We start from the raw sequence: 14,404 nt of genomic DNA on the forward strand, positions 1-14,404 counted from the left end.
GGAGGAACAGGGGGGGGAGAAGGAGGAACAGGGGGAGAAGGAGAGAGAAGGAGGAACAGGGGGAGGGGGAGAGGAGGGGGAGAAGGAGGAACAGGGGGAGAAGGAGGAACAGGGGGGGAGGAAGGGAGAAGGAGGAACAGGGGAGGGGGAGAGGGGGAGAAGGGAGGGGGAGAAGGAGGAACAGGGGGAGAAGGAGGAACAGGGGGAGAAGAGGAGAGAGAGAGGAACAGGGGAGAAGGAGGAACAGGGGAGAAGGAGGAACAGGAGGGAGAAGGAGGAACAGGGGGAGAAGGAAGGGGGAGAAGGAGGAACAGGGGGAGAAGGGGGAGAAGGAGGAACAGGGGGAGAAGAGAGGAACAGGGGGAGAAGGAGAGAAGGAGGAACAGGGGGAGAAGGAGGAACAGGGGAGAAGGAGGAACAGGGGGAGAAGGAGGAACAGGGGGAGAAGGAGAGAGAAGGAGGAACAGGGGGAGAAGGAGAGAGAAGGAGGAACAGGGGGAGAAGGAGAGAGAAGGAGGAACAGGGGGAGAAGGGGGAACAGGGGGAGAAGGGAGAGAAGGAGGAACAGGGGGAGAAGGAGGAACAGGGGGAGAAGGAGAGAGAAGGAGGAACAGGGGAGAAGGGGGAACAGGGGGAGAAGGAGGAACAGGGGAGAAGGAGAGAGAAGGAGGAACAGGGGAGAAGGAGGAACAGGGGAGAAGGAGGAACAGGGGGAGAAGGAGAGAGAAGGAGGAACAGGGGGAGAAGGAGAGAGAAGGAGGAACAGTTTGTCTGTGAAGTGTACGCCAAGGAACTTTCCACCTTCTCCACTGCTGTCCCTTCAATGTGGATAGGGGGGTGCTCCCACTGCTGTTCCCTGAAGTCCACAATCACCTCCTTTGTTTTGTTGACGTTGAGCGAGAGGTTGTTTTCCTGACACCTCACTCAGAGGGCCCTCACCTCCTCCCTGTAGGCCGTCTCGTCGTTGTTGGTCATCAAGCCCACCACTGTTGTGTCTGAAAACTTGATGATTGAGTTGGAGGCGTGGCCACGCAGTCATGGGTGAACAGGGAGTACAGGAGGGGGCTGAGCACACACCCTTGTGGGGCCCCAGTGTTGAGGGTAGGTGAAGTATAGATGTTGTTTCCTACGTTCTTCACCTGGGGGCAGCAAGTCAGAAAGTCCAGGACCCAATTGCAAAAGGCGGGGTTGAGACCTAGGGCCTCCAGCTTAATGATGAGCTTGGAGGGTAATATGGTGTTGAATGCTGAACTGTAGTCAATGAACAGCATTCTTACATAGGTATTCCTCTTGTCCAGATGGGATAGGGCAGTGTGATTGCATCGTCTGTGGACCTGTTGGGTTGGTATGAAAATTGAAGTGGGTCTAGGGTGGCAGGTAAAGTGGAGGTGATATGATCCTTGACTAGTCTCTCAAAGCACATCACGATGACAGAAGTGAGCGCTATGGGGCGGTAGTCATTTAGTTCAGTTATCTTTACCTTCATGGGTAAAGGAACAATGTTGGCCATTTTGAAGCATGCGGGGACAGCATACTGGGATAAGGAGCGATTGAATATGTCCCTAAACACACCAGAAAGCTGGTCTGCGCATGCTGAGGACGGGGCTCGGGATGCCAACACGTCTTACTCAGGTCAACCACGGAGAAGGTCAGTCTTTTGGGCCGCAACTGTGGTACTGTATTATCCTTTAGTTTGTCTGGGAGCGAGACGGTGTTCGTTATGTGGCATGTTTTCTTTTTGTAGTCCGCGATTTCCTGTAGACCCTGCCACATACGTCTCGTGTCTGAGCCGTTTAACTCTGACTCCACTTTGTCCCTATACCGACATTTTGTTTGCCTTGCGGAGGGAATAACTACATTGTTTATATTCGGCCGTATTCCCAGTCCTCTTTCCATGATTAAATGTGGTGGTTCGTGCTTTCAGTTTTGCGCGAATGCCGCCATCCAGCCACGGTTTCTGGTTATGGTAGGTTTTAATAGTCACAGTGGGTGCAACATCTCCAATGCCTTTCCTTATAAACTCACTCACAGAGTCAACGTATAGATCAACGTTCTCTGAGGCTGCCCGGCACATTTCCCAGTCAGTGCGATCAAAACAATCTTGAAATGGGGCCTTGTATGCATCGAGGAAGTTAGAGTAGCAGTGATTGAGTGTATTGCCCACGCTAGTGCTGCAATCAATATGCTGATAGAATTTAGGTAACCTTGTTCTCAAATTTTCATTGTTAAAATTCCCGGCTCCAATAAATGCAGCCTCAGGATATATGGTTTCCAGTGAAGTTCCTTGAGGGCCATCGTGGTGTCTACTTGAGGGGGTATATACACAGCTGTGAAGATAACTGCCGAGAATTCTCTTGGGAGATAATATGGCCGGCATTTGATTGTAAGGAATTCTAGGTCGGGTGAGCAGAAGGACTTGAGTTCCTGTATGTTTACACCATGAGTCGTTAATCATGAAGCATACACCCCGCCCTTCTTCCCAGAGAGGTGTTTATTTCGGTCGGCATGACACATGAAAAAGCCCGGTGGCTGAACCGACTCCGACAACGTATCCCGGGAGAGATACAATCTCTGATGTCTCTCTGGAAGGCAACCCTTGCTCTAATTTAGTCTAACTTGTTGTCAAGAGACTAGACATTGGCGAGTAGTATACTCGGAAGCGGTGGGCGATGGTGCCCGCCTACGGAGCCTGACCAGGTGGCCGCTCCGTCTGCCTCTTCTGCGGCGACGTTGTTTTGGGTCAGCTTCTGGGATTAGATCCACTGTCCTGGGTGGTGGTCCGAACAAAGGATCCGCTTCGGGAACGTCGTATTCCTGGTGGTTGTTGGTAAATTGACGTCGCACTTATATTCAATACCTCTTTCCGGCTGTATGTAATAACACATAGGATTTTCTGGGCTAGCAATGTAAGAAATAATCCTAAGGACTCGAAGCGAGAATCTCTGTCGGCGCCATCTTGCAATGAATGGTAGCTATAGAACAACAAGCGGTAGCTATAGAACAACACAGCGGTAGCTATAGAACAACACAGCGGTAGCTATACGGCCAGTACCTGGGGTCTGTCGGCTTTGGCTTCATGGCTCCCAGCTCCTCTCTCCCAGCCTCGTAGATCTGGTTGATGACCCCGTTACCCAGCTCACACATCAGCTGTGTTCAACACACCACACACACACAATAGTGTTACTATGACAAAATTAACCAGCACATTCCGAGGACAGCATGTCAGTCATGCAAATTCATGACATGCAAAAGACAGCAATCTGTAACCATTACATTTTAGCATTGATCTGTCACTAGCGAATCCAAGAGAGGGAGTATGTGAGTGTGAAAATCTCCTGCCTCTCTTTTGTGCCCCTCCATCTCTCACCCTCCCTCTTTCTTTTCTCACCTTGAGTAGTTCCGGTTCCCATGAGTCCAGGGTGAGCGAGCGCACTTTGGAGAAATGGACCCCCAGACTCCTGCAGATGGTGAGAGTCTGTTATTAACTCATGCATCAAAGAGACTGTCTAAAAATAACTGAGTCCACACAGCTTCATCCCAGGAACATGCTGTTCAATTGAGGGTGTAGTTTGTACTGTGGCCACAAGGTGGGAGTATGCAGTTAGTAAGAGTAAGTCTACAGTCTAAAATGCACATGGGGGCAGATTTACTGAGCTTTTGATTGTTTTATTCTCCATCTAGTAAAAAAAAAGGTGAACCTTTCTACTGTTGTACAGCACCAGTCTACAGTTCGGTATGTTGTCATACAGCACCAGTCTACAGTTCGGTATGTTGTCTCGGACAGCACCAGTCTACAGTCTAAAATGCGGTCCATTTTTTCTACGTTGGAGAATTTGGGATTTTTCAAACAGCTGAAACAGCTTTTTCCTGAAATCTAGAGTCACCACCATTATGCTTGATTAAATGTAAAAAAAAAAATATATATCTCTCTCTCTCTCTCTCTAAGCACACTTCTCGAGCGGTCTGTATCCTCAGAACTGGTGGTTCTTATTGAAGAGGAACTGAATATGCTTCTCTACTAACATCTGGGTAAACGATTGAAAGGAAGGCGAGTCTTATACAGTACATTTAGTTATTGTTTGCTTTTCGAAAAAGTCTACCAATCATGCCAGCAGACATGTCTGCTAAGATAGTTAGACAAGCTAGCGACTCGAACTTGATTGACAGCCTAGTTATGAGGTTGTGGGAACCTGTCTGGGCTAGCTAAAACCATCTTCATTTACATTGCTAACTGGCTAGCATAATAAATCAAATTAAAAATCAATAAAAATCAAACACTTCCTCCGGTGCCCCCTATGTGCATGACGCCTACGAATACATATGAAGTTCGTAGTACCGTGATGTGTAGTATCTGCAGTGATAGGAATGTACTGTGTATCCTGGAAGCATTGGGTGACAAATGTATACAGTGAACAAAAATATATGCAATATGCAATTAAAATATTGCAATATGCAACAATTTCAAAGATTTTACTGAGCTACAATTCATATAAAATGGAAATCAGTCCATTTAAATAAATTCATTAGGCCCTTAAATCGATGGATTTCACATGACTGGGCAGGGGCGCAGCCATGGGTGGGCCTGGGAGGGTATAGACCCACCCACTGGGGAGCCAGGCCCAACCAATCAGATTAAGCCCCCCCCTCAGACAATCCCACAGGTGAAGAAGCTGGATGTTGAGGTCTGGGGCAGGTGAAGTTACACGTGGTCTGCGGATGTAATTCTCTAAAAAAAAACATTGTAGCTTACATTAAATTCACAGCTTAAATTCACAGCCAACAGCTCTGGTGGACATTCCTGCAAGTCAGCATGTCAATTTGCACGCTCCCTCAACTTGAGACATCTGTGTCATTCTGTTGTGTGACAAAACCGCACATTTTAAAGTGGCCTTTTATTGGCTCACTAACAGGGATGTAAACATATTTGTTTTAGAGAAATAAGCTTTTTGTGCGTACGGAACATTTCTGGGATTTTTTTTTATTGCAGCTCATGAAACACGGGACCAACACTTTACATGTTGCGTTTATATTTTTGTTCAGTGTATTACTACATACAGAAGTACTGGTAGTATACCTGTGTATCCCAGAGCACTGGATACAGAGGGTGATGCCCAGGTTGATGCTGGCCCAGCGTGGGTCAGGTTGACCACAGTCACAGCAGCAGGCGTTGCCCCCAATGACCATGACCCTCTGGAGGGCGCTCTCCCCTTTCAGTGACCTCTCTTTGGGCTCGCCGCCTGAGTCCAGGCTGCCTGTGGATGTGGAAGACTTCCGGTCCAGCTTCTGGCACGGAGGGTCATGAACACGACGTTATGCACAACATATAACACTAGAAGAACGTTACTTCATTGTCTATTGTCACACACACACACACACACCCACCACCCCCCCCCCCCACACACACACACGAGGGAAATCCTTTACTTTTGTTCACACGAGGTATGTCTGATCATTTTCATCCTGACATGTACTAAACAAAAACAAATGGCGAATAAATAACATGGAGAAATGTTGTGAGGTCATTAGTTCTGGCAGCGCGTGGTGACTCACCTCGGCGTCCTCTCCCTGCTCCCTGAAGGCAGTGGCGATGCTGTTCTGGACAGCTTTGATCCAAGCCTGCCTCAGCTTCTCAGAGTCAGCCTGCATAATACAACTCCTGGAGGGGGAGGGACACTGGGACATCAGCCTGCTTCCTGGCCTGATAGACCTCTACACACTAGATTTCAATTTGTTACTGAGCAGCACCAGACTGTGTGTGGTGTGACAATATTGGGGTGTCTAGGTACTCTGTGTGCACTTGTATCTGTAAGTGTATATACACTACATGACCAAAAGTATGTGGATACCTGCTCGTCAAACATCTCATTCCAAATTCAGGGGCATTAATATGGAGTTGGTTCCCCCCTTGCTGCCATAACAGCCTCCACTCGAAGGCTTTCCGCTAGATGTTGGAACATTGAAAGAAAGTCCGTGCAGCGTTCAGCCACAAGAGCATTAGTGAGGTCGGGCTCGCAGTCGGCATTCCAATTCATCACAAAGGTGTTCGAGGGGGTTGAGGTCCGGGCTTTGTGCAGGCCAGTGAAGTTCTTCCACACCGATCTTGACAAACCATTTCTGTATGGACCTCGCTTTGTAACGGTGGCATAGTCATGTTGTAACAGAAAAGGGCCTTCCCCAAGCTATTGCCACAAAGTTGGAAGCACAGAATAGTCTAGAATATATGCTGTAGCATTAAGATTTCCCCTCACTGGAACTAAGGTACCCGAACCATGAAAAACAGCCCCAGACCATTATTCCTCCTCCACCAAACTTTACAGTTTACACTATGCAGTCGGGCAGGTTGCGTTCTCGTGGCATCCGCCGAACCCAGATTTGTCAGTTGGACTGCCAGATGGTGAAGCGTGATTCAACACTCCAGAAAACACGTTCTTAGTGCTCCACAGTCCAATGGCGGCGAGCTTTACACCACTTCAGCCGACGCTTGGCATTGCACACGGTGATCTTAGTCTTGTGTGTGGCTGCTCTGTCACGGAAACCCCTCCCGACGAACAGTTCTAGCAGTTCTTGTGCTGACGTTGCTTCCAGATGCAGTTTGGAACTAGGTAGTGAATGTTGCAACCGAGGACAGAATTTTTATGCGCTACGATCTTCAGCGATCCCATTCTGTGAGCTTGTGTGGCCTACCACTTCGCGGCTGAGCCGTTGTTGCTCCTAGACATTTCCACTTAACAATAACAGCACTTACAGGTGACCGGGAAATCTCTCGCAGGGCAGAAATTTGACAAACTGACTTGTTGGAAAGGTGGCATCCTATGACGGTGCCACGTTGAAAGTCACTGAGCTCTACAGTATGGGCCATTGTTCGTCTATGGAGATTGCATGGCGGTGAGCTCGATTGTATAAACCTGTCAGCAAGGGGTGTGGCTAAACTAGCTGAATCCACTAATTTGAAGGTGTGTCCACATACTTTTGTATATATGTGCATTATAGTGTATGTGTGTGTGTGTGTGTGTGTATGTGTGTGGATGTGTGTGGATGTGTGTGGATGTGTGTGGATGTGTGTGGATGTGTGTGGATGTGTGTGGATGTGTGTGGATGTGTGTGGGTGTGTGTGGGTGTGTGTGGGTGTGTGTGGGTGTGTGTGGGTGTATGTGGGTGTGTGTGTGTGTGTGTGGATGTGTGTGGGTATTTACTTGGTGGGTGACACCACTTCAAAGCAGAAGCGGCGTTCGATATCTTCACAGTGTTTGACTGTACATAGCCGCAAGTCCTCCACCACCACTGTGGGATTATCCTGGGAAAGGAGAACACAGCCTCCGTAACACACACACACACACAATGCAATGTACACACTCATATACAATTGTATGGCGCAGCCTCAAGAGAGCACACACAGACACGCACGCAAATGTAATTTCTTCAGAGGTGTTAATTTAATTCCATATTGTAACCTGGTTACCTGCAGCAAAGTGAATTGTTTTTCCTCCCTATTCCACAAACTCATCTGTTTTGTGTTAACTGTGCTCCACATTCAACGCTACCTCGTTGTATTACAAATGCAGGGGGAATTTGGGCTGGAAGTGTATATTTGATGTTGGCCACATCCCAAATGGGACCCTTTGTCCCTATACAGGGCACTACCCATAGGGCTCTGGTCAAAAGTAGTGCACTATACAGGGAACCAATTTGGGACACGAATGGAATAATCCGACTTACCTTGAACTTCTTCTGGTAAACTAGCTGATTGTTTTGAATGGAGAACCAGCGCCTGAAAGGAGAGGAGCGTTCACATCACGGTCAACAGACAATTTGAAGTATTTAAATAGTCAATTAAAATTGATAGAGATTTAATGAAGGACAAATAAATAGACAAAATAATAATCTGATATTATGGTGATTAAATCCTATTCTGGAAGGACTGGTAGAAAACTATACCGTTTGTCACGGTTTGATAGAAGGTCTGGAATAAAAGCTTCCCTGCACTATAATACTGCATTTTTCAAACAGCATGGAGACCATCTCGCAGCACAGGGAATGTGTTTGGAGGCGACAGGACAATAAAAGGCTTGGTGTTCTCCTTGCTAACTCCATGCAGCTCTGCGCAATTCAGGCTGCGCTCTCCCGGGTGTCAGATGACCACGTCACTACCCCCCCCCCCTTTCTTCCCTCCCTCCTGACTGACTGCCCTGGATGAATGAATACTAAACAGTGGCTTATCACCTCCCCACCCAGCTAGTAACAAAAACCACCGTAAGGTTAGAGGACACAGAAAGATTACTGCTACCAGGAATGTTCTACCTACTGAACATGGTGTTTAGCGCAACAGTGAAGTCATTACAGGGCACAGCTGGAGAGAGGAACAGGGGGAGGGGGAACAGGGGGAGGGAGGAACAGGGGGAGAAGGAGAGGAACAGGGGAGAAGGAGAGAAGGAGAAAGGGGGAGAAGGAGAGAAGGAGGAACAGGGGAGAAGGAGGAAGGGGGAGAAGGAGAGAGAAGGAGGAAAGGGGGAGAAGGAGGAGGAACAGGGGAGAAGGAGGAAAGGAGAAGGAGAAGGAGGAACAGGGGGAGAAGGAGGAAGGAGGAACAGGGGGAGAAGGAGAGGAGGAGGAACAGGGGGAGAAGGGGAACAGGGGGAGAGGAACAGGGAGAAGGAAGGGAACAGGGGGAGAAGGAAGAGAAGGAGGAACAGGGGGAGAAGAGAGAAGGAGGAACAGGGGGAGAAGGGAGAAGGAGGAACAGGGGGGAAGGAGAAAGGGGGGAAGGAGGAACAGGGGGAGAAGGAGGAGGGGGAGAAGGAGGAGGAACAGGGGGAGAAAGGAGGAACAGGGGGAGAAGGAGGAAGGAGGAGGAACAGGGGGAGGGAGGAACAGGACAGGGAGAAGGAGGAGGGGGAGAAGGAGGAACAGGGGGAGAAGGAGGAACAGGGGGGAGAAGGAGGAACAGGGGGAGAAGGAGGAGAAGGAGGGAGGGGGAGAAGGAGGGGGAGAAGGAGGAACAGGGGAGAAGGAGGAACAGGGGAGAGAAGGAGGAACAGGGGGAGAAGGGAGGAAGGAGGAACAGGGGAGAAGGGGGAAGGGGGGAGGAGGAACAGGGGGAGAAGGAGAGAAGGGAACAGGGGGAGAAGGAGGAACAGGGGGAGAAGGAGGAACAGGAGGAGGAACAGGGGGAGAAGGAGGAACAGGGGGAAGGAGGAAAGGGGGAGAAGGAGGAACAGGGGGAGAAGGAGGAACAGGGGAGAAGGAGGAAGGAGGGGAGAAGGAGGAACAGGGGAGAAGGAGGAACAGGGGGAGAAGGAGGAACAGGGGGAGAAGGAGAGAGAAGGAGGAACAGGGGGAGAAGGAGGAACAGGGGGAGAAGGAGGAACAGGGGGAGAAGGAGGAACAGGGGGAGAAGGAGAGAGAAGGAGGAACAGGGGAGAAGGAGGAACAGGGGGAGAAGGAGGAACAGGGGGAGAAGGAGGAACAGGGGGAGAAGGAGGAACAGGGGGAGAAGGAGGAACAGGGGGAGAAGGAGAGAGAAGGAGGAACACGGGGAGAAGGAGGAACAGGGGGAGAAGGAGGAACAGGGGGAGAAGGAGAGAGAAGGAAGGGGGAGAAGGGGAACAGGGGGAGAAGGGGGAGAAGAAGGAGGAACAGAGGAACAGGGGGAGAAGGGAGAGAAGGAGGAACAGGGGGAGGGGAGAAGGAGGAACAGGGGGGAAGGGGGAACAGGGGGAGAAGGGGGAAGAAGGGGGAGAAGGGGGAACAGGGGGAGAAGGAGAGATTTGCATCATGTCCTCTAGGGAGAAGAAGCGTTGCTGGCCCTCTTAAACAGGAGATTTGCATCATGTCCTCTAGCTAACCTGTTCCATGTTTTGAAGGCGTTGCTGGCCCTCTTAAACAGGTAGCCCTCCATCGCAATGCCATTGTCTGCGTCCACATTGTACTCCAGCTTGGTGTCGTCATTCGAGAAGTCCTGAAAGAGAGAGCAGAGGTAGGAGAACACAGAGGGGGAGAGAGAGCAGAGGTAGGAGAACACAGAGAGGGAGAGAGAGCAGAGGTAGGAGAACACAGAGAGGGAGAGAGAGCAGAGGTAGGAGAACACAGAGAGGGAGAGAGAGCAGAGGTAGGAGAACACAGAGAGGGAGAGAGAGCAGAGGTAGGAGAACACAGAGAGGGAGAGAGAGCAGAGGTAGGAGAACACAGAGGGGGAGAGAGAGCAGAGGTAGGAGAACACAGAGAGGGAGAGAGAGCAGAGGGAGAAAGTGAGGGAGAAAAATAGACATTTGAATGGACAATGGCATTTGGTGTTGGTAGCACTTGGTTTTACACAGAATACACAGCACACACACAGGCTTGTGGCGTACAGACACGTTCAGTCAGTAAGGCAGGCAAAACAGTCTGATCCCGATTCACTGTGAGCGTCCAGGTGAAGAGCGACTCAGCACCATTGAGCAACACATTTTGGGGTCATGTTCACGAGGCATGAAAAGGAAGAAAACCACTAAACTTGTCCAATAAGAAAAGCCCGCTTTCGTTTTCCGTTGCACAACGTTTTTCTACGGTGGGCATTAATGAACAACCCTGTTGACCTTACAAAAAAGGACATTTCAGTAGGTAACAAACACAAAAACAAAAGCAATGGGTTTCTATAAAAGTCATGGCTAATTATACAACTCACATTAAATGGTATTTCTATGGAGTTTGGAGAGGAAGAGCAGGGTACTTTGAAAAGATGTTGGTTAAATATTTGGGTTTGATCAAAATTAAAACAGGGAGAATGCGTTTTCGTAAACCGGTGAGGTAGTCTCACACAAACTAGACATTTTCCTATTTAGTGCCTACTGAGCATGCCCGGTCCTTTGAAATAGAAATGTTCTTGAGATCCAGGCCCAAGAGAGATCCAGGCCCAAGAGAGATCCAGGCCCAAGAGAGATCCAGGCCCAAGAGAGATCCAGGCCCAAGAGATCCAGGCCCAAGAGATCCAGGCGGACGTAGCAGTGACCATAGAAATACTCTTAAAACAGCTGCCAATCCACCCATTATAGCGTCATTAACTTGAATGGGGACGCCCATTCTACTCATTCTAGTTCTGTTGCATCGGTCCTCATCCTGTGACAGTAAGCTGACTCGATCCTTTAACACCTGTGTCCTGGGGCAGAGTTGCCTTCTCTCTGAAAGAGCCACCGACACCCTTGTAACTTGACCAACCGGCCACCACTGTCATGAGATAGCCCTTCCCCTCCAGCCTGCCAGTTTCCTAAGCCTCTGGGACACTGGACACCATGCGGTCAGAGGGTGGGAATGGGGGGGGGGCGATTAAAACTTCTATGAATTCACTGTTCAAAGTGCTGCTGAACTTGTCGTTAAGAGTTTGAAGACAAACAATAGGATTTAATAAAAACAGATAATTTGTTTTCTGTTTGTTTTTTTAAAAACTTTTATTTAACAAGGCAAATCAAATTCTATCTGTGATAGGAAAGATAAGACTTTAATTGTAGGATATAAACATAAACAAGTGGAAAACGATGGCAGTAATCCTCTCAGTTCCAAATGACTACTAGCACACAATGTGTCCTTAGAGTGGCACGGTCAAATCTGCCCCCGGCAACACAAAACCATACTGTCAGATCTTGGTTCCACTGGTCTATAGTCGTCCCAATCGCTCTAGAGTAAGGTCTGCATCTGTCTGCAAGTCACCGTTGGTTGATCTGTGTGTAACAGGAGTTTGACCACTGTATTGTGCTTCAACATCAAACCTTCGGCCTCTACATACAGCTAACGGGGTGGTGGGGGGGGGGTCTTCACGACCAGATTGCACTCTGCACTGTAACCTGAGCAAAGGGGCCTGGAGCTAAACACCTCAGCCTAGCAATCCACTGGTTTGACACACACACTTATACTGGACAACAGAGGTTATTTTTGGATGGGGAGGGGGGGGGGTACAGTACAGAATGTAGGCAATGGCAGGCAGACAAATGGAGGGGGAACGGAAACTGTCTGTACAAAGATGCCCAACTGTGTCAATCCAAGAGAGGGTACCTACTAATGAACCCCTTCAATCCAAGAGAGGGTAACTACTAAATGAACCCCTTCAATCCAAGAGAGGGTAACTACTAAATGAACCCCTTCAATCCAAGAGAGGGTAACTACTAAATGAACCCCTTCAATCCAAGAGAGGGTAACTACTAAATGAACCCCTTCAATCCAAGAGAGGGTAACTACTAAATGAACCCCTTCAATCCAAGAGAGGGTAACTAGTAAAGTAACCCCTACAATCAAAGAGAGGGGAACTACTAAATGAACCCCTTCAATCCAAGAGAGGGTAACTACTAAATGAACCCCTTCAATCCAAGAGAGGGTAACTACTAAATGAACCCCTTCAATCCAAGAGAGGGTAACTACTAAATGAACCCCTTCAATCCAAGAGAGGGTAACTACTAAATAAACCCCTTCAATCAAAGAGAGGGTAACTACTAAATGAACCCCTTCAATCCAAGAGAGGGTAACTACTAAATGAACCCCTTCAATCCAAGAGAGGGTAACTACTAAATAAACCCCTTCAATCAAAGAGAGGGTAACTACTAAATGAACCCCTTCAATCAAAGAGAGGGTAACTACTAAATAAACCCCTTCAATCAAAGAGAGGGTAACTACTAAATGCACCACAACTCTTTTTTTTTATATATATATTTTTCAATTTTACCCCTTTTCATGGTATCCAATTGTTGTAGTAGTTACTATCTTGTCTCATCGCTACAACTCCCGTACGGGCTCGGGAGAGACGAAGGTTGAAAGTCATGCGTCCTCCGATACACAACCCAACCAAGCCGCACTGCTTCTTAACACAGCGCGCATCCAACCCTGAAGCCAGCCGCACCAATGTGTCGGAGGGTACACCATGCACCTGGCAACCTTGGTTAGCGCGCACTGCGCCCGGCCCGCTACAGGAGTCGCTGGTGCGCGATGAGACAAGGACATCCCTACCGATCAAGCCCTCCCTAACCCGGACGACGCTAGGCCAATTGTGCGTCACCCCACGGACCTCCCAGGGACTCTGATGGCACTGCTGGCGCTGCAGTACAGCGCCCTTGACCACTGCGCCACCCGAGAGGCCGCACCACAACTCTTACTACCAGTAAATATCATCACGGTTTTAAAATGCATTGTTGTTAAAAAAATAAAATAAAAACAGATTCCCCCCCGGATCTCCATAGCAAGACGGGTCAATCGTCGGGCCAGTGGTGAGCAGGACGGGCCAATCATCGGGCCAGTGGTGAGCTAGACGGGTCAATCGTCGGGCCAGTGGTGAGCAGGACGGGCCAATCGTCAGGCCAGTGGTGAGCAAGACGGGTCAATCGTCGGGCCAGTGGTGAGCAGGACGGGTCAATCGTCGGGCCAGTGGTGAGCAGGACGGGTCAATCGTCAGTCCAGTGGTGAGCTAGACGGGTCAATCGTCGGGCCAGTGGTGAGCTAGACGGGTCAATCGTCGGGCCAGTGGTGAGCTAGACGGGTCAATCGTCGGGCCAGTGGTGAGCTAGACGGGTCAATTGTCGGGCCAGTGGTGAGCTAGACGGGTCAGCGGTGAGCAGGACGGTCAGTGGTTAACAGGACGGGTCAGCGGTGAGCAGGACGGGTCAGCGGTGAGCAGGATGGTTCAGTGGTTGGGCCAGTGGTGTGAGATATTGCGTGTGACTGCCATACGAACTGAGATAGATCCAGTTTCAGCCCTCCACCGTGACCATAGTCTCCAGGGCCCTCCCCCCCCCCCCCCCATTTCATCGTGGGGGGAAATAATTATGTTTCAGCCCTCCACCGTGACAATAACAACTCTAAATAAGACAAAAAGGACAGGGCCCTCCTCACACCCTCTCCAGTCAGTCTTGAGAGAGAGTTTGGTAAGGAAATCCTGTCTCATATGACAGCTGGGTTTATCACTAACCATGATCAACCAAGGCAACAGTAAACACGTCGTCCTCCACAAATGATGCAGCAGCCCCCCCCCCCGCCCACTTGTTGACAATTGAGATATTGCATGTGACTAACACATTTCAATTACTGTGTGTGACCACAGATGATCCAATATATTGACCAGATACAAGTGGGCCGATCTAACACTGAAAATACATGCCTTCAAAAGTTACCCCCTCGCTTCTTCCTCTCTGGTGTTACTCACACATTCCAGTTCATTACCATAGCTCAAGCCTTAGGGCCAATCAGGGGGAATTTAGTGAAATGCCGGATCTCTATGGCAACACGCATCATTCCCCCAAGTTTAGTCAAAACCTGGGCCTGTGCTGTCAGAGACGTCGACCTGACGGACAAAATGAACAGATGTGATGTAATGCTCGAAAGACACCTGAGGAAGAGGAGATGATTTACCCTAGTGTGCACCGTCTACTTACAGTAACTAAGGCCTCATTTT

General features: G+C 49.3%; 1 protein-coding gene across 5 annotated transcripts in view; it reads right to left on the reverse strand.

Annotated features, from left to right (window-relative positions):
* Positions 1-14,404, reverse strand: part of LOC135524765 (arf-GAP with coiled-coil, ANK repeat and PH domain-containing protein 2-like) — a 76,543-nt gene that overhangs the window by 20,751 nt on the left and 41,388 nt on the right. For 4 of the 5 annotated variants that reach the window (XM_064952570.1, XM_064952569.1, XM_064952573.1 and 1 more), the window contains exons 10-16: positions 9,843-9,955; positions 7,717-7,768; positions 7,194-7,294; positions 5,551-5,656; positions 5,075-5,283; positions 3,389-3,458; positions 3,053-3,147 (exon numbers count right to left, since the gene is read on the reverse strand). In XM_064952570.1, coding sequence (XP_064808642.1) covers positions 3,053-3,147; positions 3,389-3,458; positions 5,075-5,283; positions 5,551-5,656; positions 7,194-7,294; positions 7,717-7,768; positions 9,843-9,955 — 746 coding nt within the window. The remainder of the gene's footprint in view (positions 1-3,052; positions 3,148-3,388; positions 3,459-5,074; positions 5,284-5,550; positions 5,657-7,193; positions 7,295-7,716; positions 7,769-9,842; positions 9,956-14,404) is intronic. The other variant, XM_064952571.1, reaches the window with a different exon arrangement.

Source organism: Oncorhynchus masou, chromosome 31 (genome assembly GCF_036934945.1).
Source record: "Oncorhynchus masou masou isolate Uvic2021 chromosome 31, UVic_Omas_1.1, whole genome shotgun sequence".
NCBI lineage: Eukaryota > Metazoa > Chordata > Actinopteri > Salmoniformes > Salmonidae > Oncorhynchus > Oncorhynchus masou.